This window comes from Polistes canadensis, unplaced genomic scaffold (genome assembly GCF_001313835.1).
Source record: "Polistes canadensis isolate GaletaPanama2010 unplaced genomic scaffold, ASM131383v1 scaffold_70, whole genome shotgun sequence".
Lineage (NCBI taxonomy): Eukaryota > Metazoa > Arthropoda > Insecta > Hymenoptera > Vespidae > Polistes > Polistes canadensis.
The window spans coordinates 669409-695478 of record NW_014569617.1 but is presented as its reverse complement, the minus strand read 5'-3'; the positions used below and the strand labels follow the sequence as shown (position 1 = coordinate 695478).

Sequence of the window (26070 nt, the reverse complement as noted above, 5' to 3'; positions counted from 1 at the left end):
TACTTGCTTAACCAATAGTGTTCGAATTGTCGTTCATTTCAGGCAATATCATTAATTATCAAACTATCCGAGTTTGCGTCAGGATTACGTCAGGTGTATGATCAAGTTTCTAACGTCATGCGAATCTGCTAAATAATTTCATTGATATGATAGACGTTTCCTTGTTTATCGAATTATTATTCGTTCGGTTTCCTTTTTTTCTTTTTTAATTAAATTACATTGACGTAGAAAAGAATCATTTATCGATATTGAAAAAAATGTTAAGATAGTATTTCGAATAAAAAATCAAAGAGTCGCGTGTTCGTTATATTGAGTTTAGTTTAATTTTGATCTCATAATTTAAAGACGTTCGATCGGAAAATTGGTAAATTGCAGGGTCAAGGTAAAACGACGTTTCGCAGTTTATTACTTTCCTTTTCGATATGTCTCTTTTGATGATAATATAGTTTGCGTTATTACAAGCCAGCAGTTATTATCGTAGATGGGATTGGACGTAATTCAGGCGTGTGTAACACTATCGTATCTTGTTCGTAGACGAGCCCGTGCGTATACAATTGATTAAGCGATAACTGACGTTAAACGTCAGAGTAGGTGTCAAGACCTATCCAAAAATTGTATGCCTGATGTATATTATAGCTGCATATGTGTTTATCATACGATAACGTCTTTTTCCTTGTTTTTTTTTTCTTTTTTTATTATCTTTGCTTACTTAAAACGACAAGTTATTGATCGAGATTCTAAAAAACATTTTCGAGGAAGGTAAAGATTTTAGTGATTCGAATATAAATGTTGAGCTCGTACGTGATCGTATCAGAGTCTCGTTGATTTCCTCGTAAGCATTGATTTTACATTTCGTTTTCGTAGAAAAAACAGAGGAACAAATGAATGTAATTCATTCAAAGAATTCAATATTCTTTTGGTTGTTGAGACACGAATTGAAAAACAATAAATAATTTATTTTCTGTATGCAATAATATAGTATAGTCTTTTTTTACAATCACAAAAATTGTAAAAAATTTTCATCGCAGAAAGAAAAGAATAATTGTAGGTAATTGCTCACTGATTACTCATTTAAAACCCATAATTGCTTGATTTATTTTCGCGTTTTTTTACTGTCGGTAATTTTGATGGTAAGTTACCTCAGAACCATCACCATCCATCAGATCTTAGTCGGTAAATCGTTTTACCTACAGTAAAAAATTTTCACCGCGGAAAGAAAAGAATAAGTAAGTTAGTTACCACCAGGTAAGGTAAGTTACCATCAGATTTCGGTCGGAAAATCGGTTTATCTACAGTACAAAATTTTCACCGCAGAAAGAAAAGAATAATTGCAGTTAATTGCTAACTAATTGCTCATTTAAAACCCATAATTGCTCGCTTTATTTTTGCGTTTTTTTCTTCGGCTCGTAAGATAAAGGTAATGCACTACTATTACTGATATCGGCTTAGCCATGTTACTAGAATTTCAATATATTTTAAACTTTCTTATTTTCAGGTAACTTTTAATAACAAGTAGTTTACACAAAGTGAATGTGTTATTAAATTCTATATACAATTAAAAACAAACAACAATTAAAAATCTAATGTAGGTATTTTGTTTTAATTATTAATTAAAGGAATTTACTCGTAAAGAACGATTGTCTTAGAATAGGTACAGGAAAAAGACTTACTAGATTAAAAAAAGAAACCCATATCATATTGAAGCTAGAATGACCGGAGAAAAACAGACAAACAAAAAGTCAGCAATTGATTTTTTTTGCTGTTGAGGTTCTATGCCAATTTTTCTGCGGTGCATAATATGTATTATCTTCTTACAACCTTTTTAATCATACTCGTTCTTTTCTTTCCTTACAGTTTTTTTATTTTATAATAAATGAAAAAATAAATAATAGATAAATACACTTATTTTGTAAGAAATAATGTTTTTATTCATTGGAGAAAAAAAAATGTAATAGTAATACATATGAATATTAAGAATTTTTTGATTGTAACTTTTATCGCCCCTCGGTCCTTGTATGTTTTTTTAAATACTTTTACGTTCTTAGAATTTTTTTCCCAGAACGTTGACCTTTGCATAAAAAAATTCACTACATGGTGCTTATTAATTTTCACGCGCATACTCTTAACGCTTACACGCTAGCGAACACACGTACTTCGAAAACGTATTCCGTGGTACAAGTCCTTGTTGCTCGGTCGCATAACTTTGCATAGCAATCGAGCTGTGGAACTTGCGCTCTATTTGCCGCGATCCGGACTTTATAACACGGACGAGAGATTAAACCGTAGGAAATAGAGCCAAAGAAAAAGATATGCATGCATAGGTATAGATATATAACTAAAATATCGATTAATGTGAAAGATTGTATGGTCGGTTTATTAACAAATGTACAGTGTCCTATTTAGATCGACATTTTTGTTACTTCTTTTTTTTTTTGTGAATGAATAAAAAAGAATACAATGATTATTAAAATATATTTCTTGTCGTGTGTGTGTTGATGAAGTATTAAGAAATTGGTTTAATTGAATATTCTACTAATTTACTTAAGGTTACACGAATTATCGTTGCAACGGATGGCCCTGTAATCTCGAAAGGAAGGAAGTTACCTTCTAAGTTCACGTAGGAAGCTAATCTAATACCTAAACATCGTGTAAGTTTGGATGTTTATCTTTCTGGCAATATCGAAAGTTAGCTCTTCCGCACTTTGGATGCATTTCATGTGCATACACGTATACGCGTATATATTTATAGGTGTATTTCGGTAAGATGAGTTTCGAAAGGAATATAGGTAGGATAGTAAAGAGAACATTGACGAATAAGTACAATGATCGTAGAGACTTTCCTTTCTAAATTTGTATTATTAATTAGGATGACACATATATATATATTTCGTGTCCGATGAAAAGAAAGATAGCGATCGTACTAATTAACCAGCACTGTAGACAACCTGTAATAACTCCCTTATCTCAACGTACACGAGCTTGCATTAGATCATGCAGCGGGATAAGTATTGCCACAACATTAAGCTGTTATCGCTTAATTTCCCATGAAATCCCATTAACGAAAGCCAGCCTTGCTATTTTGCTATACTTTCTCGTTAGAAGGAAATAACCCAAGAATCGTTTCTTACGAAAGATTAAACAATATTCTTAGTAAGGAAAATAACATTTATATATCAAATATATGTAACAAGTACAAAAAAGAAAAAAAAGATACGAAATGTCAGAGTGTTTTTTTTTGTTTTTCTTATGTACAAGAATATTTATCTACTTAATAAAAAAAAGTTACAGTATGATATACATTCAATCGTCCATACCTGTATCGAATTTTTCTAACGTCGTTTTACAAAAATTATGGAATGTTACAATCTAACGTAAAAATATGATTAATTCTAAACTAGGAATGTAAATTAATATTACGCTAATTAAAAATATAACAAATGCCGTTTTTTCTATTTTTTTTTTGTTTTTTCTTTTTAATGATTTTCCACGAGAGAGATTTTAATATTATACAAAGATATTTTGATTGAAAATAAAATAAAATGAAATTTATGATAGACTTTTGACGAGACGTTGGAACATATTATACATAAGTATTTATGAATACATATAAACCTTAAATATGCAAAAATGAGTTATATAATATAAGTAGGTAATACATTGGGGCTTATTATTCTATAGTAATAATCTAAACTAGGTAGAAAATATCGTAGGTTCAGTTCGCGCAATTGGAGAATTCGAGTCGAATGAACCGCACGCGAGTGCATCGTTTGTAAACGAAGGGCCGAAGGGGGGGGGAAGAATTGCAATGGAGAAACTGCATTCCGTGGAGATAACATCCGACAACAACGAGGAGGGACCATCGTTGTTATCCGGTATAATGATTTGCTTGGTGGAACTTTGCCAAGTGGGTCATTCTTGTAATTGTTGTCGCTTCGCTTGCCTTTCGAGAGTTGCGTTTGCGAACGAAATGCAATTATCATGGACTAGAGAGAATCGACGCAATGCTAAATCGTTCCACACAATTCGATCGATATCCCACAATCTTTCTTCCCTCTTTCATATTTTTCTTTTTATATAATATATATATATTTATATTTATATTTATTTTCCATATCTCTCTTTCCATTTTTCGGTTATTTTCATATTTGGTTGTTACACTGTCGTAATAAAGTTATCGAAGTGTTTTATATGACACATGGGATAAAAGTGTAATTCTTTGGTCACATTTTTATTATGAAATCGACAAAAGCGTACGTTTGTCAGGTACATCCTACGAAACATGTTTCACAGCCGAATACACGCTATTCATTCTTTTTCTTCCATTCAGGTCTGTATCAAAACACGATAAAAAAATATATTTTTATATATATATATATATATGCACTTTGTAGATATAAATCTTTTCTGTCTAATCATTCTAACGATCTTGTGCTATGCGAAACTCTCTGGCGATGTCTTTATCGGTTTTGGAAGAAGAAACGTTACCAGGATGCAGACTAAAAAATGATTAGCCATAAAAATAAATATCTGTTAGACTTTATTATTCATTGAGATATACATCTTTGTGAAAATATTTTACGATACTTATTTTATCTAAAATAAGTATATTTTGTGCCGAAAATTATATTAAAGATATTTCAAGCATGTTCTTCTCTTAATTATGTATATTTTTTGTATATCATATTAATAGAAAATAAAATAATAATAATAATAATAATACGCGCGAGTATTAACGAGATAAAGTAAGTATCGATTAAATATATAAATGTAAAATGAAATATGAATACTTACCTATGGAAAAGCAGGCCATACCGAGAAAAGCTGCGAGACACTGGAAGTCAAGAAGTGCAGAGAAAATGACATTCCCCAATATGACTCCTAAGTTTCCGGAGGACGTGATGATACTCACGCTGGTGGCCCTTAAATTAATGCAACGATTCGGTTAACGGAGCACGTCGCGAACCTCTTGTATTTATAATGGCTTTTTATCTATCCTTATTTCAGTGAAATGTAGCCTGATAGAGAGAGAGAGAGAAAGAGAAAAAGAAAAATTTTTCTCGTTTTCTCACGAGAGATTCTTCTATTTAAGAACGAGGAAGTAGAATAAAAACGATTAGACTTATTTTACTCCGAGGATATCGTCGTTATTATTTTTTTTATCTCGTTGAAACTTTTCAATCAAAAGGGTGTTATGAAAGATTTAAAAAAAAAGAAAAAGAGAGGAATGTTGGTAGAAGTAGACGAAGAAGAAGAAGAAGAAGAAGATTATATGCGATCTGGATTGAACCGCTTACGAGATAGATAAAGTTTAAAAGATGAGTGTATCTCTTTTTATTTGCGAGGTATTACCTTAATGGGATAGGAATAACGTCGGCATTCACCGCGGTAACGATATTACTCGCTATTCTTGATGTCACGATAACGGCGGCTGCTAGCGTCAGCATATAGGGAGGTGCCTGTGCCCAATTTATTCCAAAACTGCTTGCCAGTGATATCAGGAAGGCCACAACTGCAACAGTAGCATCTGTTAATCCACGGATTAAACCAAGACATTATTCGAATCGTCCCTTATCTTTTACAGTCAAACTGTTAGTTTAATATTTCCTCCAAGAATAGATATTCTAATGAATATAAATTATTAACTGCCTCGGTATCACAATTGAATTTAGAGACGTATATCTACGTTAATTAGATAAGATTACAATAGATTTTTGAAAATTAATTGCAAGATTTTTTATTGATCTTATTTATCAAAATACAAAAGATGACTGTTCCAACATACAAAAGAGTCTTTAATGAAAATAAATATTTCAAGTAACTTACATAAAATTATTCTTTTTCGTAATCTGTTGGTCATTATAAATCCAACTAGAAAACCAAATAGCACAGCGGAGGATGCTATAATCGTTGAATTTTGATAAACGGAAGGATTAATTTTCCACTAGAAAAAACGAACAAAATCATATATATGAATCGTTTAACTAACAATAAGAAAAGCAAGTTAATTATCATCGGTGATATCGTTGTGCAAACTGAAAGTGTATCTCTTAGCGATTATCGTGTCTTTCGAGTAAAGAATTTGTTTTCTCGTTTGTATCAGGTGTTTGGCCTTACCTCGAAGCATGCATCGTCAAAGTTTGTACAGTTTAAATATGGTCTGCCGGGTTTAGCAGCATGCCTATCCAACATTTCACATATCGTTGGAGCTCTTCCGACAGGTTTCCAATGCTCGTAATCATAGTTGTTTAAAATGATGAACATATGCGGGACCCATAATCTCATAGTATTAAAACTGCAAGAATATACATATCGTTTGGTATCTTTATTAATAATCTTTATAAGTATTGTAATACTTACCCTAGCATACTTCCAAATTGTAGGAAAGTTAGAACGGAGAACGCTGACAGATAAGGTGCCGAGAACAAGAGTTTCGTGTTGTAAAGGTCGATCCGAATTTTTTCGAGACTCGCCTTTAACGTCGGCCGTGGTAATTGCGTCTTTTGGACGAGCAACGCTTTTATCTGCAAAACGAACGTCGAGAGGAGAGAACAATGCGAGGCCGTCTAGAATACCGTCGGTGAATTATACATCCGACGTTCCCAGCACGCCGTACCGGTATCTAAATGTTCTATTCGCTCGGAAAATCCGATTTTGCCGGTTTCTCTGTTTTCTCCAGTCAGACGGCGATTTCCTCCCTTCCTCCCTTTCTCCCTTTCTCGCCACGTGCTTTCTCGCTGGACGGCACGGTAAATAAAAAATGTCGTTTGTTTTCCACGTACGAGGGGCCCGGTGGGGGAGGGAGGGATATCTCTCTCTCTCATGGCCGTTTGTTAAAAGTATCAGGGAAAGGTAGCAGGAAAAAAAAATAAAATAAAAAAAGGTCACGCGTATTTTCGTCCTATCATAGCGGAGAACTCGCAGACAACTTAACGACCGATAAGACATTGTCACATCATTAATCTTGATATGTCATTATAAATTCAGTTGGAAAATATTATATGCTTCGTAAATTATATCGACTTTCGTTCGCTCGACGAATGATTTATCGTTTTCATTCGTAAATAGTTTAATTATGCATATTGATATATAATATTTTAATATTTGTACAATATGGTAGCACTCCACAAAGCTTTAATTTTCAATAACACACGTATTGCCTATATATTTATTAATTAAATAATTATCAATCAATTTGCAATATTAATTATTGGATATTAAACACATTATGCACAAGAGAGGAGGTATTCTTATTTGATGTCTAGTCTTATACGGAGAGAGATTCTGTAGAAAATGCGTGAAAAAGAGAGAGATAGAGATAGAAGAATGTGAAAATTCAGACGATGGCTAAATATTCGTAGCTTCGTCGGTAGGAATGTCAGAAATTTTGATTATTAACGCGATCGTTCGTCCGTAAACGAGTCCCACGAGATACGGGAGCGTAATATTCAGCAATTTACGTGCATTGATTAAACCACGTCGTTAAAATAGTCTCTATTACCATGCTTCTTCATTATGACGTACGTTGAATGACGAGTTAACGTTAAAGTTATCGCATGATTTTCAGAACAATTTTTCGAACAATTTTCCGAACAATTTTCCGAACAATTTTCCGAACGATTTATAGGGTAAATCGAGAAAGAGAAAATGATTAAATTCGTTGATTGGTTCGAATAAGAATCGAGAGAAAGGGGAGATAAAGAAAAAGGAAGAAAGATTGTGAAGAAGCTCGAAAAGAAAGTTATTTCCTTACTATCGCGTGCTACCGTTATAATTACTTTTACGATCCTCAAGCTAGGAAAACTTTTCTTCCTATCTTTTTGCTATGTTCCACGTTAACAGTTTGCGTAAATTCGATTTCGCGAAGGTTCGCTAAAGTTACGTGTGTTGGGTGAAACTTTTGCGTTAAAACTCGTCTTTAATTAACCGATCGACATGATAGGAGAAAGATATACCGGGTGAGTCGATAACAATTGTTTTAAAAGCAACAAGCAAAGAAAATATACTTCGTGTTTGATTTTGCAGATAAGAAGAAATGATCGATATTAAATATTATTTTCTTTTCTTATTGCCAATGTATAAATGTAATGAAATGAATTGTTATTGACCCAGGCTGTATAACGACTACTACACATCGATTAATTACGAACCTTACCGGGAACGTATCGGCCGGCTTTCGCGTGTTCATGCAGTACATCCTACGAAATAGTTTCAAAGCGACATCCTGTCTTCCCATTTCCATCAGGTGTTTCGGACTTTCAGGTAACATGCTTGCTGTCACAAATCCGAGAACAGGTGGTATCGAACAAATCAGCAAGTAAATTCGCCAGCTGTTGTAAGTTTTACCGAATACATCGACGTCCCATTCTAGGGGCAGGATAGTAAAACCCAAAGCTATATCGAAACCATAAATAATTAATAATAACGATTAAATATATTAATTATGAGAATATATATTTATCGAATGAAATTTCATCTCGCTACGATACGTAGAAATAAATGGTAGTTTCTTACCTGCCGGTACAATAGTTCCCATTGAAAACACAAAACCAGACCAAGCGGCAAAACGTGCTTTGTATGTTGCAGAGTGAAATTCTGTTAAGTATCCCATCACCATCGAGGGTGGACCACCGATTCTGAAATTTTCCATATACGTAACACAACGTGTACACGTGCATACGCAAACAGTAAAAATAGAGCTACATCGAGTACGAATTAGTGATATTATAACCTCAGGCAAGATAAGAAAATGACTAAGCTAGCGAAACACGAAGAAAAATTCTATCTACGTGTGTGTGTGTGTTTGTGGGGGAGTGTCATTTGTTGCATGTTAAGTGTTTCTATCTTTCCCTCTCCTTTTATATTATTTTTATTCTTTCTTTACTCACATAATGCCGCTGATAAATTTGATGAGCAAAAACACGTGGTACGAATCTACAGCAGTGCTCAGTATATTTAGGATAGAATTTGCTAGTAAGCCAAGAACGAACAAGGTCCTTCTACCTACGTAGATCGTCACGTAATCCCACAATGAAGCAGTGGCCAACATTGCTGTTGAGAGATATACAAAAAAAATAGATAAGCTTTTTAGCAGTATTCATTTTTAAAAAGATCATTCGACTTTTCGATGCATGAAATATTTTTCATATTTTTATCTTCGTCGACTATAACTCGAAGTATAATTTTGTTCTATTTAACGAAACGTTCATTTGAACGATGCTACGATAATGCACAATTTAGCTTATATATAATATGTGCATTCTTGGAAGGATAAGCGATAACGAAAGATAGTGCGGTTGGAAAAATTTGTGGATTTATGAAGAATAAATATAAATTGCTTTTACCTATGAAGGGGAATGCTATGAGGACGCCTTTTCGAAAAAATGTAAGTTGCAAGTCGCATTCTGCTGACGCTAAAATAAATGCCGGTGATGTTGTGTCGAAGAGAACTGTCCACGCGATTGGCACTGTTGCCACGAAGAGTAAAACGTTGAACAATCCGAAACCTAAGAATAAGTTTTTAGTTTGCAATTAAAAACTGTTGTTCAAACACATATTTCGTCAATTCATCGTTTGACGAAATTAGATAAATCATTTTTAATTAACGACATTAGTTAGTGAAATATGAGAATGTGACTCCTTAATAATTTGACAAACAGGTAATCTATCTATATGGATAACACTTAACATGTTTCATTACTTTTTAATAATTATTTACATACGTGTTACTACACACATAAATAATTTCATATTTATCATTAATAATTGTTGACGAGAAAACGTACCGGTAACCGAAATGGCTCTTTCATAATTGGCGGGTTCATCGACGATGACGTTACCTAAAATAATGCGTAGAACATGAAATATTGTTGGGGAGGATCGGTTAAAAAAGTAGAAAGAAAGAAAAAGAAACATATCATATGACATTAACAATTATGCAAATGTATGGAACAATTGAGAAATTGATTCTTACCAGTTATAGTAGAGACCTTATTCTCCTCTGATGTTTTTCTGACCATATCCAAAGATCAAGGAGACAATGAGTTGGACGGAAAAATGATTGACACGATGAAGAAGAAGAAGAAGAAGAAGAAGAAGATCCGTTCGCTCGAGTCGAACACTTCCACGCGTTATAATCGAATTATAAATCGAAATATATTAATTGTAGATGGATGGATGTCGTTGAAGTAGAAGTAGAAGTAGAAGTAGAAGAAGGTATCCGTGATGATGAAAGAGTCCCGGTCACCCCCTTTTTTCTCGCATGTGACTTGACAAATGAGATTTTATTGGAAGAGCACGGTACGAATTCTCTTCTCGCGTATTGAGATCTAAAATTTCGAATTATTAAAATATGTATTTACGTGGGACGCACATTTTTGTAAGATTCGCGAGCGAGCGAGAACGGGACTCCTCCTCGAGAAACCTCTTCGAGAAACCTCTTCGAGAAACACTCGATAGCAAGAAGGAGTGAGCTTTACTGGCAACCGTCCCGTTCCGGAGCCTAAAGCCCACCCGACACACACGCTGTCTGCGACTTGCCAATAAAAACGGGTCAAACGATTCAATTGATACGCACGCACGGACTCGCGCTTCTCGAGCTGCTTTTAATCGTTCCAACAGCAATACCGAAAACGTATAGGGAATCCCTCTACTTTTAATAAGTCGATAACGAATAAAAACCGGTTTTTAACAGTACTTAATATGCTATTTTTGTGTGATAAATTATTTTTTTTCTTTTTTTTTCTTTTCTTTCCTCCTTCATCGTTTCTATTCCCTTTCTCTCTTTTTATTAATCGTTTTCTTCAGGGTCATAGATAAAAAAAAATAACAGGTTGGAATTACGTTTACAAATTATTCGATATTGTCAATTTATCAATCACATTAACTATGTAACTTATTGATGTATCGATACAAAAAAAAATAAAATTAAACTTTTAAATGTGAAAAGAAAAGCGTGATCACATTGATGAATTATCGCGATTAGATCAGATACACGTGACAAAGTAATAACATAATATGATTTCTACCAAATGCGGTATCTTCGGTTGTGTAGTTTCTCTTCTTTGATTACGTCAACTATTGCACGTTGGTAAGATAACGTTGATTTGCACTTTACCACGTTTCTTGTATTTGATTTTCAGTTGCACCGCTAGATGATACATCGATATTCTTGTAGTTATGTATCTTACGAAAATCTAATTTGAATTCTTGCTTCCGTAAATACTGGGAGACATAATGACGTCATTATTATGCGATCTACAATCGTTTATCTTTGATACGATATCACGAGTAATAGATCTCTCAATCTTCGAGGGGATAGAAATCTAATCGATAAAATTGTCGATCCGAGTTTATAATATTAGATCGTAGCTAAGTAAGTACATATGACTATCTGAACGTTCCAGAAAGAACTGAAAAAGATAAGTTTTCTTACGGTGAATGGATAACCGACAGATTTCGCTAACGTCGCGTCAGATTTCTATAAAAGAGATCGGAAAGATTTTCCCATTTTTTTGTTTGTTTCTTCAGGCCGTTTTATCTATTTATTATCGTCAGAGAAATCGATTATACTTGATTCGCGACGACTTAGACAGACGCTAATCGTATCAAGATGATAGAGACGTAAACTGAGCAGACATTACTGACAAATAAAAACGGAAAACAGGATATTATTAGAGTAATTACTATTTACCTGATGATCTAATGATAATAATAAATCGTATAAACCGATGCGAGAGTGTTGCAATATAACTGTATTTTTATTTTATCTTTTTTTTTTCTATCTCCTCGAGAGATATGGATAATATTGTTTGCCTACTGTTAATTGATAATATCTTTATAAATAGCGAGAAATCGATTGATAATAAAAGATCGTTTGATACTTTTTATCGTTATTGTAAGAGGTTAACATTTTTGTGCGTGGAAAAGCTATTCATTTTTTTTGTTTGTTAATAAAATATATATATATAAAAGTATTTAAACGTTAATCAAATATGCGGAAAATCGTTTGGAGTTGTTTGTTCGGTCGAACGAAAAAGGCCTCGAGGGTAAAAAAGGTTTAATTAGTAATAATTCGAGTAGTCAGCTTGTGAAATTTTGAACTAACAATCTCAGTTGTGGTCATACAACGGTTGGAGAGAAAGTTAATTAGTATCGAAAAGAGAGTGAAAGATGGAGTCGGTAAGCTTGTCATCCCCAAAGGCTATAGCTCGTTCCCGGTTAACGGAGAAACGGAAACGGAAACGGATATTTGATTCGGTGTTAGGTAGCCTTTGGCCCATTTTCGCCAGCCCAACCCAAAGTGTGCCTGACCCAGTTGACAAGAACACGAGAGTGCCATTCAATTTCTAGCCGAGAGCAGAGGACGAGATTTTGGATCAACTTGGTCTTCCCAGTTTCCACTTTGTCACGTGTACATTTGTTAAACTTCTATCTCTTTCAAATGGTATACCACTTAAAAGCATTCGCATATACCACATTTGTCACAGTTATAATGGAAAACTTTATTCCGAACGATCCAAGTATAATTTAGTAGATCGAAATGAAATTAGCGTGAAAAGAGAACAATCTTCGAATAAAAAACCGTTTCACGATAATAAAGCAAAACTGACCTTTCAATGTAATAAAATAGTACGATATCGCGAAATACTGATAATGATTTTTGCAAACATACGTCTAGGTAGATAAACGTGAAATATAATGTATGCAAATGCATATAAGAATGCTCGTCAAACAGGCTGATTTGCGTTAACCTTTATGGTAGATTGAACACTGTCTTACTCATGCGTCTAACTGATATATTATGAAATAAAAAATGTATAAAGAATGCAAGTAAATGACGTCAAATATAAAAACAAGAAAAAAGTAGTTTCAAGAAATGAAGGAAAAAAAGAAGTAGTTTCAAGAAATGAAGGAAAATAAAAAAGAAATAAGAGAGAGAGAGAGAGAGAGAGAGAGAGAATCGATCATTGCGCGGTAATGTCAGGTATGTTTGAATTATTTACTTGTCGTAAGGTATATCTTATAAAGTTAGTCGTAATCAGCTGAGTACTCATACTATCTACTGTAATTGTAAGTATAGTACCTGGCTGTCGATTCTACGTTGGTGTAGTCCTGCTCACTTGCACAGCTGGCACCCTCCCCAGTCAATGGCAACTCCCTTAATGAGTTTCTCGGGTATTCGATGCGGAATGCGGGCTCTATTCAAACTTGTTTCGCCTTCGCATCGGCTCTTCTGGATTCTAGCAAACGGTATTACACTGAGCGTCTGCAAGATCTTGCCTTCGAGCATCTATTTAGCTCGATGAAGGTGCTGCTCGCAGTCGTTTCAGGCTTTACCTTTCAAGCCTTTTCCTTTCAAGCCTTTCCCTTTATCTTCCTTCGCCTTCCTTCACCTTCCTTCGCCTTTTTTCGTCTCTCATAAACGAAGAGCTTCTTCCTCTTATTTCGTTCGACTACAAGCAAGAAAAAGTATTTCTTTATGGTACACGAGTTTCTCTAGACGTTTCATACTATGAATCAATTTATACGTAAAGAAATTTCTCAGTTATAGTTTTCTATGTGGAAAAAGCCTTGATCTTGGAATTTCTTTTTATAGCTAGTTTATAACTCCTAAATTAGTTATTTGCGAAGAAAAGATGATGAACGATAAATCAACGAGAATAGACAGATTTAATGGAAACAATATTGTCGATGATTAATATCAACAACACTTTATGTTTATTCGATACTTTCTTCTTAACAAATATTTCTACTTAATAGTTATATATATCAATTTTCCATTCACCATTCGTATCTTTCTTGTTTCGTTTCTTTCTCCTCTTTTTAGTTTGTCATTCTATCTTACTGCAATGCACACTTCTGGCTAAAGTTCGATATCTGCTTTTTGTTGACCTAAACTTGCCTTGGGGAAAGAAGAGCCACGTCGAACCGTTTATTTGTCTCTTATACCTAAACAGATCTTGTATCGTTCGAAGAAGTTCAAACGGAAACGTTCTCTTATTCCTATTACACGCATACATACGCGAATACTACATAGAATATATGAAATATTATACCATCTAAATATCTTCCTCGGTGTAAGATTACAAAAACTGTAAATACAATAAGATGGAATTAACGCGGACGCGTTTCAACGTGAACGTAAATCCGATTAATCGGAAAAATAGAAAAACAAGAGTGGAGACAAAATAGTAGAGATTATTTTCCACCCACGCGAAAAACTGTATTTTTGTTGTAAACAATACATATATTAGGTTGTCCCATAAGTTCTTTCCGCGCCACGCTATGTATGATTTCGAGCCGGCTATGTTTGTAATCATGTAAAGTAAGTTTATGGCATCGATTTCAGTCGTCTCGCAGCTCTCGTATCGTTGCTGACAAAGCCTCTTTTAAAATCTTTTTCTACAGGGATTTTTTGTATATGGATAGCCAAAAAGAAAGGAACTTATGGGACAACTTAATATTTTTCAGATGGAGTTCATTATCTCCTTCTAAAAATGACAAGAGAATTTTTCCTAGACTTTTAATTCGTAGAAGAAAAACACTGGCTGAATTCTTTTTATTTTATCCTTTCACGTGCATAACTTTCCATTCTCTTTTCTATTTTCTTCTTGTCCTTCTCCTTCTATCGTGAAAGTCTGGGAAATGACCAAATGCGGGCAGCAACCCCCCTCGTCGAAGAAGAAGTCCTCGTGTTTGCGAGAGAATTTGCGCGGGCTCGCTATGCCGGAGGGTAAAGAAAGGAAAGTGGAAAGTTTCGGGTTTGCGGATGGAACGTAGAGGAGAATAGTACGCCATTGTGCTCGAACTTATTTTCAAGTATATAATACGAGGGACGTTTTTAGTACGAAACGGAATTCATTTTTTATTTCTTGCCTTTTTATCGTATCATCGCTACTCGGATAACAGCACATTATTCATATCATTTAAATAGCCATTCATTTTGTTTATTTTGTCCGCACACACACACACACACAATATATATATATATAATATTTTTCTTCCTTTCCCACAAAACAAATCACGATATATACATATAACTAGCTCGTTACACAAAACTCGAGCCAACACTCGAACTCGTTTGAAATTCCCACCACTTAATAGCAATCCTTTCGATTATTTTGCAAATTACTGGCCCCCGTGAAAAGCAACGAGCCGTTAAACGATCTCTCGATTACCGCTAGCCATCGAGGACCGATCGTTAATCGGACACAATGCTCATTGATTTCGAATAAACATTTCGACGAATGCAATTTTCCAATGCTCGTTGATTTCATCGACGTGCATGACCATCTGAAACGTGTTTACGACCATTATTCAATAACACTTGATCTTTTCTGCCAATAAATACTCTCTTTTTTTTTTCTTTTTTTTTACATTTGCTTGAGTTTTTTTTTTTACAAAAATTTCGTCACTTGTTTCGATGCAAATATGTCGAATATTGTATATACACCGATAAGCACCTGTTACAGGAATCGAAGGAAGTCGCATTGAACCATTTTCTGCTTCCAGAAATGCTACGGGGTGAGAGCGGGGGATAGAATATATAATCTCTGTCCCCATTGGAGATCCGCGCGAGTGCACACAACAAACGATATTCAACATTCTGTTTCTATCCTTATTTCTTTTTCCCCAACGATTTAATTACGTTTTATCAGAGAACGAGACAAGGAAGGTAGGTAGGTAGGGAAGCAACCAAGGTAGTAGACTCTGGAGTATTCTGTGTAAAAAGGAGGAAAAGGTGGTGGGAGGTGAGGGATAGAGAAGGGCTAGCTTTGGAACTTGGACTTTAATTGCGAGGAACCGACTTGACGTATTCAATGATATGCACCCTAGCGAAAGTCCGGACACGAACTCTCGCTTAATCCATCAAATTCCAGCACACAGCGGCTGACGTTCGTCCATCGGGCAAGGAGGACCTTCCCCCTCCGTCCGAGTGTGTAGGTACGTCTCGTATATCGTCGATATTTGGTCCCTTGGAACCCTTTGTTCTCTCTCCCTTTCTCTCTCTCTCTCTCTCTCTCTCTCCCTATCTCTGTGCCCGACTGTTCTACGTTCGGTTAATGGACCTTGGCTCGCAGTACGTTACCATCTGTCGTTTGTAATTTCCATTCCTCGGCATACTATGCCTATGTGTATGTATGTGTGTGTGTGGTCATCTTTGTCTATATTAGCCTTGCGTAAACTCAAACGTAATGTCTTTATTATTGTACAGTTGCCTGGCTACTGCTATTTATGCAAAACCCTCGATCAACATATTGTACAGTTGTAACATATGAATATGTTAACTTTTATATTGCCACGGATTAATTGGCTTTTTCATTCTTAATGACATATGGTTCAATTAAATGGAGGATTTATTATTTCGTGATATCAATTATATTATATATATTATTGCGATTCTTTTTAAAATAGAGATTAATGTTAAAGTTGTACATATAACATTTTCAATATTATTTCTCTCAGTATTTTTATTATCTATCCATATGGAATAAGGGATAAAGATTTTTGCCAGCGACAAACTGATTTTTGTCGAAAATGTTACTCCGTAATAAACTTTGTTGCGATAATGGATATCTCGAAGGAGCTTTTATTTCCGATCCATTACTTCTGTCCTCTCGACCGAACAAGATTCCGAATTCGAGTATATTTTTTCTGCTGGAACGAAAGATATTTTTGTTTGTTTGCTTTCTTTTCCCTTTCTTTTTTTCTAATTGAACGGTTGTTCTTACATTTTTGTCTCTCTATGATTGTTCGGATCGTTTAGAATATTTTATATATTTTAGAAAATATTTTCTACAAAATAATATGAAAAGAAAACTTCATCAGTGATTCATTTTCACGATTGTGTCGTACAATTTTCTCATCGTTTATTCGATGCTAACCAATTAACCGCTGTATCATTAACCGTTATCTCCGTTCTGAACCGTGCAAAATTCAATTCGTCCTTTTAGCTCGCGGCCGACTAACGAACCGACGTAGAATTACGAATAAGGGGAGAAATAGAGAGTGGGGGAGGGAGAGAGAGAGAGAGAGAATGAACGAGACCGGAAAAGGACAAGGCTGTAATATACAATGTCAGAAGATCCAACAGAAATTGATTTATGTTGAAATCAAATGCAACCTAACGTCCGATGCAACACCCCGGCGAAAAAAATAATTCTGTTACGTTGACAATGATCAGGGAACAAAATTACATTGTCTTTTTTTGCTAAATATCTTACTTACGAAAAAAATACAATTCTCCCTCTCTTCAGATATTCTGTATTATTTTTCTTTTCATAAATGAATTCAATAGATTACAGTATATGCATTAAATAACTGATAATAATTCCAAATAACACTCACGTTTTATGTATTCCAATTTCAAGGATCACAAATAAAGAAAAAGAAAAGAACTTGAAATGAAATTGCATACGCCGAAACGTCAGCGTTTTTCCAACATCAATTAACCACAGCACAATTTATTATATAACGCTAAAATAAAGGTACACTATAAAACACAGAAGAGAATTCTCTCTTTCTCTCTGTATGCCGGTAAGATAATAGACCGTAATAGAATAAAAAATGTTGTGGACGTCATGAATGAAAGCGAAACAACGCGCCCGGAGTCTCTCATATCTTTTCCAATAGACTGGAAGAGTGGTTGGAAAGAAGGGTTGGAACGAAGGGGGAGGGGGAAAGAAAATAGACAGAGAGAGAGAGAGAGAAAGAGAGAGAGAAAGAGAGAGGGGGTGGATACTTGAAAATATACAATAACGTGTCGCTGGTAGCTACCCAACTGGTGGAAATGAGAATTCGAGTGGCTTAATTGGCTGACAATGGTTGCACGGACACAACTGAAAGGATTGTATGATGTTGTTGTTGCTGCGTTGCTACTGATGGTACTGTTGGATAAAGAGAAAGAGGACCAAAGGTGAAGAGAGAGGGATCGGGGTGGGAGGAAAGCAATCAGCGGAAATTCGCGATTCGAGTTTTCGCTTTCCAGGATATCCTATCTCTCTAGGCTTCCAACCGTTCGTCCCGTGGGATCCTTCGAGATAATTGGCCAGTAGTACACGACGTTAGTTTCTCGGCTTCGTAACCACGTCGTGTAACGAGTATGCCACGTGTCATGGAGATTTCGCTAAAAGCTCGACAACGACAACGACGACGACGACGAAATGCGAATTTTCGTCCGGTTCTCTAACGAAGATCGGAATCGCTTCGGGCTAACGAGAAAATTATCATCCCCCTAGCTTCGTCTCTCTTTATTCAATCTCTTCCCATCGTGTGTCGGAGTATACCCCTAGGTACATTTATTTATTTTATTTTATTTTATTTTATTTTGTTCTTTTTCGTTCGAAATAAACTTTATACAAGAATTTTTGAATAAATACTTCTACCAATATATAGTGATTATCGAGAAAATATTATTATCTTTGTAATATTATTTCTGGTTTTTTTTTTTAATTATTATTTTTTATCTTGAACAAACTGTCCAACGAAGATATTACAATAGAATCAAGTTTGCCAATAAATTTTGACCGTCAGCTGTTGTTTGTGTAAAAAGAAAAAGTTTAGATATCGCGTAGGTAATCCTTAAGTAATCGAAACGCAGATATCGAAGATGGTTATCCAAACTCGAACATTTCCAGTAATCGCACGATACGTTCACGTGAATATCGCGTCCGACGGATCTTTGTTAATCCGATCAATTGTTAGAATTCATTAACATCTATATACATTTGTCCTTCGATATCTAATGATATTTATCGATTATCGATCTTTCTAACAATTCTTTGGTCACGTGCAAGCGCGGTGGTGCTTAATTAAAAAAAAAAAAATAGAAAATTAACGCGCGTTCTGGAACGATCTAAAATCATTTTTATACTTTATCTATCGTTTTGCGATAAATTCGATTATGCGCGCACGCGATAAGATTATTCGAATATCGAAATTTAATGAACCATTGAATTCCTTGTCGTATTTCACATATATCGTTTCATTCGATTAAATTGGAAGTAAGGAATGGCAGAGGAAATCGATGGAGCATCGCGCGATCATTAGCCTACCACATCGCAGATATATCCCTAGAGAGATCCCTAGAGAAATCCCTACAGAGACATTCATTTTCTCGTTCATGGTCATGGACCGTTCATGCTGATTCCTAATCAATGTATGTAAATACGTTTGGTGTCGTCGTGGCTTTGGCTTTGCGTCAAAAGCTAATGACATAAAGATAATCCGTCAGGTTTCCCTAGTCGTCAGTGGTCCCTTTTCGTCGCCCCTTTTCGTCACCCCTTTCCTCACCCCTTTCGTCACTCCTTTCATTCGCGCCTTGTTAATTTGTAGTCACCATACGTCAATCGGATTAAGCGTCGAGACAAAAGTTTACAACATATTTGTACGCGGAACTTTTTTCTGTTTTTTTTTTCTCATTCGCGGTTATAGTCATCTAAAAGCCAAAAAACAAATGTCGGTGATTTTTTCTTCTACTTAGAATACTACCACCTATGCGCGCTAATTCTAAATGGTTAATTAATCAGAGGGCGGGTTAATTGCAGGGCTTGCGCTAATTACAGAGAATACATTTGTTCTCGAAAAGCACGAACGGTGCGTAACGTCGATCGACGTGCAGCAACCTTTATCCCATCCCATCCCATGGGACGATATTTTTTTTCTTCCTACCTTTTCCCTATACTTTTCTCTTGCAGAATACAAATATTATATTGAAATGACGATTTCGAAAATGTATTTTGCAAAATAAAATTGCACGCGCGGCTCCTGATATCGCGACGACCCCAAATTCAATATCATTTTCCAAGTACACGGCGTTTCATAATTTTTTACCGTCGTGCAAAATGAAAGGCTTAAAAGGGGCTCTTTAGGTTGCACACATTCCTAGGGGAAAAAAATATTAGGCATTGATGAAAGAAGATAAACGTAGGCGGGGAATGTAAAGGGGAAAAGAGAAAGGATGACAGCGATCTAGTGAATGGAAGAGGAAAAGTCAGAGAGCGAAGAAGAGTAATCTGGTTCGATCTCGGAAGATGGTCTAGAGGAAGAAGTAGAAGCACCGAGAGTGCAATTTGTCTTGAATTCGCTCTTCTCCTTATTCTCTCAGAGCCGTAGCATAGTGATGAACGAGCAACGAGACTGAGCCACTTGCCATGCCAGCTTAAATGGTCCAAAAACTATCAAAGCTCGCTGATAATACTCTAGACGACAAGCTCAGACATACGCTTATCTTCTTTTAACACGTTTTTCAATCAAATCAGATCAAATCAAATCAAATTAAATCTTTTTTTATTCTTAACCTTTTTACAATCCTCTCTCAGGCATTTATATATTTATTCGAATGATTTTTAATAATAATTAATGAAATAATCGAGAGAGAGAGAGAGAGAGAGACGGATCGATAATAAGGTTGAAGATTTTTCAAATCTTTCAAATCCTTCAAAATCCTTTTAGTTTCTTTAGTTATATATTTGAAAAGTTTGAATGTTCCAAGCATCCAACGCAAATCTGCTTCTACTTCTACTACTCCTCGCTCTTACACATACTCTAAACTTAGTTCCGCATAATTCGTGAAAAGTTTTTAATGGCGAGTCGCTGGGTGACAGGACTAGCCCGTTCTTCTCGCGTAACGGGTACGATTTCTCGAGAAGAACTTTCTCTACGATTATGCATACAGTCCAGCTACTACCTGGCAAGTAGTAGCAGGGATGTAGGTAAAAGGAAGGACCGAAATGGGGGAAAAGAAAAAAGAAAAAGTAGAAGAAGAAGAAGAAGAAGAAGAAGAAGAGGAAGCGAGAAAGGGTCTCTAATCGATTTTACCAATTTTCAGCTAAAAAGTCTCGAACCAACGGTAGGAAACGAAGAGGAAAAAAGAAGAAATTTCGTCGAACCACTCGGAATCGTAAAAATTTCAAGCTACGTCTATACTCCTCGAACCTTTCCTCTCAAGCTGTCTCCGTTAATTTGTTCGCAGCTGGCGCGAGGTATACGATCTTCTTACCCCCGATCATCCCGATTTAATCGAACGAAAGAACTCGAAAGAGTTATCAAGAAGGAAAGAGACAGGTATATAGATATATTCTACCATCATAGTTGACTAGCGTCGTTTAATTCGATGACGCATCGAGCAAAATAAGAAGGAAAAGATGAAGAAAAAAGATCGCTGGAGATTGAGGAGACATACGAACGAGATGATAGGATGAGACGCGTACGTCGATAAGTACACCTACTCCTTCGGATATATTTAGTTTAATATTTCACGCTCGGGTTAACGGAGAATTTAGTTCTCCTTTTTCGCTATTTAATTGAATATAACCTCGCGACAATAATTTGAAAAGTTGACGGAGTAGGAGAAGGGGAATAATAATGGGCTGCGGCATGAATATATGGAATGTCATCGTGAAAAATTCCTCTTTCGTGCTTGCAAACCAAAGGTATAAAGCCTGGCTGGTTGGTTGCTTGCTGAGTGAGTATTATAGGTAAAGAAGAAGAAGAAGAAGAAGAGGGTAGTCGAGGAAGACCTGATGATGTAGAGAGGAGGATGATGATGGTGGTGCTGGTGGGGAGGAGGGAAAAAGACTTTAAAAAGTCTCGCAGTAGCTTGAAGACATTATGCGAAGCCAGTTTCTCTGTGCGAGGATAGAAAAGAAGCTTCGACCGAACTCCCTCTTCTTTCTTTCTTTCTTTCTTTCCTTTTTTTTTTTCTTTCTTTCTTTGGAACTACCGCGAGAGAAAAGATCCATCCTCCCTCTCTTCCTTTATCTTCTCTCGTTTTAGACATTGACTTTCTCCGCTTGGAATTTACATACGAGCCCCTCCGACTTTTAGCAGCAGCACGTCGACCTTACGAGAAACTGCATAAGAAGAAACACTTCAACGTCCCGTCGACGCTTGTTTCTTTTCTATTCTTTCGACCATTGCCTCTTTTTTCTTTTTATTTTCTTTTTTACCATTTTTACTCTACGCTCTAAAATCACAAAATAATAAAAATAGCGAAGCGAAGTTTTCCAATCGAATAAATCAAAATGAAGCGTCTTCGCGTTTTGACAATATTGCGTGAGAACAAGAGTCAGAGATTGTACGATGAAAAATGTTACGTTAGAAAATATTTCGAAAGATATCGGCACGTTTCGACACACTTCCATCTTTCTCTTTTTCTTTCTATCAATCTCATCAATTTGAAGTAGGTGTGGTGTATCGGGGTCTTCGATTTCCGCCAATAGCACCCGTTGCTGCTGCTCATCGTCGAAAAGTCGAGATCGGAAGACGATCGGCTTCTACTACCTTCTGCAATCTTTTTAGCTCGCTTATCTTCGAACCTAGTTCTCTCAATCTTTCTTAGTTTTTCTTTTATTTTTCGAAGAATGAACTACAATATGGAAGGAAACTTGATTCTGAAAGAAAGAGGGAACATTTTTCTCTCGGTTTAGTTTGTTCGCGCGAACACAATGCCCTAGAAGCGTTAATTAAATTACACCCTCTCGTAAAAATATTGTTGAATTTTAAACTCTTCGCGTTATAGGTACTACGTGCCATATCTTTTACGATAGATCGATATACAATCCATGATGATGTTGAAAAACTAGACCAATTGTCGTTGAAAAATTGCACAAGACAACAGTGCAAACAAATTTTTTTATACTCGTCACAATTTTGATCACGCGAAAAGCCTTGTAAAGTATTTATAAATTAGAAACCAACTTTTCACCGATACACAGAGAGACAAACAAAGATAAGAGGAAAACTTTTCACGCGTTTTCTCTAACGCGGAACGCAAACGAGCGAACAAATGTGTATGTGCATAAAATATCTCGTGACTAAATATTAGATAAGAATTTAGCCGATCGACAAATTGTATTCGAAGAAAATAAAATAGATTCAATAAATATGTATAAATAAGTAATTAGTTAAAATAGATTGGACGGATCAATTTTACATATATTTCATTTATTTTTTATCTTTCGAGAATAACTAGATTATTACTCTGATCAATTTCAAAATTATTTGTATATATTTTACAGCTTGTCTATATCAACAAAATTATTCAATTGAAAATAATTTTGATGACAATAATAATATATCGTGCACACGGATATTTGTTTGATAATTATCGGGCGAGTTGTCAAATGGAAAAAATAATTTGAAGGGATTAAGAAATAATATGTGGACGCAACGATGAAAAAAAAATATGGAGATATATATACAATATATTTCTATTATCTTTTTTTCCATTTCTCTCTTTATTTTGATATATTTTATTTTTTTTCCTCTTAATATTACATTATTCTTTATATTCTTCTTCGGTGCCTCGGCATAAAAACATACCCTCGGGGAAATATCCTATCGATGCATCAATGAAGAATCTGCGACGATTGACAAAATCTCTGCATCCTAGCTCGTGTACTCCTCCTCCTCCTCCTCTTCCTCCTTCTCATCGGCTTATCGGCATGTAAATTTCAACTTCCAATAATATTCGAACAGATCGAACGTAATTTAAATTTGCTTCGCTATACGAGCCTCTTTATTTCGACCTTTTCATTTATATTTTTAACATATCTTCTATCTTTATCTTTTTCTTTTTTCCTTATTTCCTCTTTTCAAAAAAGAATGCAAGAAAAATTGATAATAAATGTCTCGAAAAGGATCATGAATATTTCATATAATAAAACGTACACCTTTCTATGACTTGCGAGGAGTGAGAGAGAGAGAGAGAGAGAGAGTTTAGACAAAAAAAAAATCGATAAAAGGGAAATGAAAGGCCCATAAATATGTTGAACGAATTCTCGAGAGAAAAGAAAAGAAAATGTAAAGAAGAAACTATGAAAAGAATAATAATAAAAAAAAAAGAAAATTATTTAAAATGCAAGTCTTGAATTTGTAATAATATAACATTGTATATTAATTACTTAATTCATATCCTAGAAAGCTAAATATTTAACAAACTTCCTTCCACAGAATAATCATTATTTTCCTGAACGAAGTATTTGCCAAAAACGAGAATGGATATTTTGTTAGTGTATACATATATAATCCCTATAGATAAAAATACGTCAATATAAACTTTCCCACGAGATATAATTCGCTCTCTCTCTCTCTCTCTCTCTATGTATCTCTATCTAGCCTATCAGTAAACGAAAGAAACCACGAATCATCGATGATCACGTAACACCTTCCCAAGCGTGCTACCAGTTTTGCACGTGACGGTAAAATATCTTCATATTTTATAGCCGAACGTTCTCCCTGTTGGCATATTTTCATTCATATTTTATCAGCTTCCTTCTCTCTCTCTCTCTCTCTCTCTCTATTTCTATCTCTATCTCTTATACTCTTACTCTCTCTTGAACATCGAGAACACAGTTATTGTTCTCTCTCTTTCGTATCTATATGCAGAGCTTGTTGGATGCATCGACCAACGTCCATACCCGTATGTTTGAAGGTTGAAACTGTACGGGTACCTGTAGCCGGCTTGCACTATCGGAAAACGACTAATCCGTACAAATCGCACCGTCGAATAACTATTCTTCCTTCGAGCTGGTCATCTCTCTTTTTCTCTCTCTCTCTTTCTCTTTCTCTTTCTCTTTCTCGCTTTCACTCACACGCATATACATACACACGTATAATATATAGAGACAATCTTTAGCAGGGTAACCATTCCCAATCGTTCGTTCCAAAATCTCCCACCGTTGCTTTCGAATTCGAGGATTCTCTTTGGCCAGTGATGTAACAATCCTATCATTCTCCCTTTATGCTAAAGATTAAATATATGTCTTTTTTTCTTATTAATTAAAAACAAAAGAAGATTATATTATTTCAGTTGCTTATACAGATTAAATCCCATCAGTCATGGTTTAATATATTCTGAATTCGAACAATGAGTATTCTTCTCATTTGCAATTAGATTTTTTCAATAAAAAAAAAAAAAAGAAATAAAAAGAAAATGAATAAATAGATCAAATATAGATCGGATGTCGGTATCGATCGATAGATTTTATTGGAGGAAGGAAATGCATCAGGGAAAGATATTTCCAAATGTACGTAGGTATGTATGGGCTCTTACGGTCCTGGGTTTTGCCAAAGTCCCTTCGTCTTTCGCCCTCTTTCTCCCACCCATTCTCCACACATCTTCTTGCGGCAATTATCGTAACTCTCTTTATCTACCTTCGAGCACCCTCGTTTCCCTTCCATCTATCTCTCTCTCTTACCCATTCGTTCCTTGCTTTCCACGATCTTTTCTTTATTTATCTATCGTTCTTACCTTCTATTGTTCTCATCCCTTTCCTATTCATCTATCTTTCTCTCTCAGTCTATTTTATTTATTGATCTATATAGTTACTCTTTACTGTCTCATTCCTACATACAATTTTATTTTGTTGAAGATACCGGTGAAAAAATCATAGTATTTATTCTCAAGATACTTTATTTAAAATAATGCAGACGAATATTCATACAGAAGTTAAGATAGAAACCAGTGATAATTTGGATAATATAATCAAATCATTTTCATAGTTGTTTGTGTAGTTTGAATTCTCTCTCTCTAATAAGTATCTTTCTTCTTCTGTTTTTGTAAAAGGAAATGGTTCTAACTATAGGTATAGGAGTATTTGGAAATGTGTAGTCTGAAAACGGGAGGGGGGTAAGTTCTTTGGGAGGGGTAACTTCCAGGAGCAGAACGCAGTGGTCCCTCGAGGGTGACGTTCGCACCGTTTGCACCGTTTGCATCGTTTCCAACTGCCCTCAGGCCGAATCTTTCGGCAAAGCGACGGCTAATGCTGCCTCTAAAAGAGAAGAATCGTTCCCCTTGCTTTTCCAAACTTCTTCTACGACTTTATTTTCATTCCCTCGACCCTTCTCGACTCTTCTTTACTCTCAGATCTCGAGGGTAGTTTTCGGTACTTTTTCAACCGTTCTTTCAACCTTCTTTTGTTTAACCCTTTTGTTTTCCACTCGGTTTAATAAATTAAAATAACCGTTCTTAAGAGAAGAGAAGAGAAGAGATTCTTTTATAAAATCAACTAATTTACATTATTGCTAAGGTTTTTATACAAAATCTTTGATTTGTCTCGATACGTGTTC

At 35.3% G+C, this 26070-nt stretch overlaps 1 protein-coding gene across 1 annotated transcript; it reads right to left on the bottom strand.

The window, feature by feature from the left end:
* Positions 1 to 4201: 4201 nt before the first annotated feature.
* LOC106786277 (synaptic vesicle glycoprotein 2B-like) lies at positions 4202 to 10750 on the bottom strand. Its single transcript, XM_014747474.1, has 12 exons — positions 9971 to 10750; positions 9783 to 9836; positions 9342 to 9503; positions 8886 to 9048; positions 8512 to 8633; positions 8153 to 8391; positions 6358 to 6521; positions 6115 to 6292; positions 5824 to 5941; positions 5350 to 5509; positions 4792 to 4919; positions 4202 to 4496 (listed from the first exon to the last, which is right to left on the bottom strand). Exons 1-12 carry the CDS (start codon positions 10014 to 10016, stop codon positions 4432 to 4434), a joined length of 1599 nt encoding a protein of 532 aa, XP_014602960.1. The 5' UTR covers positions 10017 to 10750; the 3' UTR covers positions 4202 to 4431.
* Positions 10751 to 26070: the final 15320 nt, after the last annotated feature.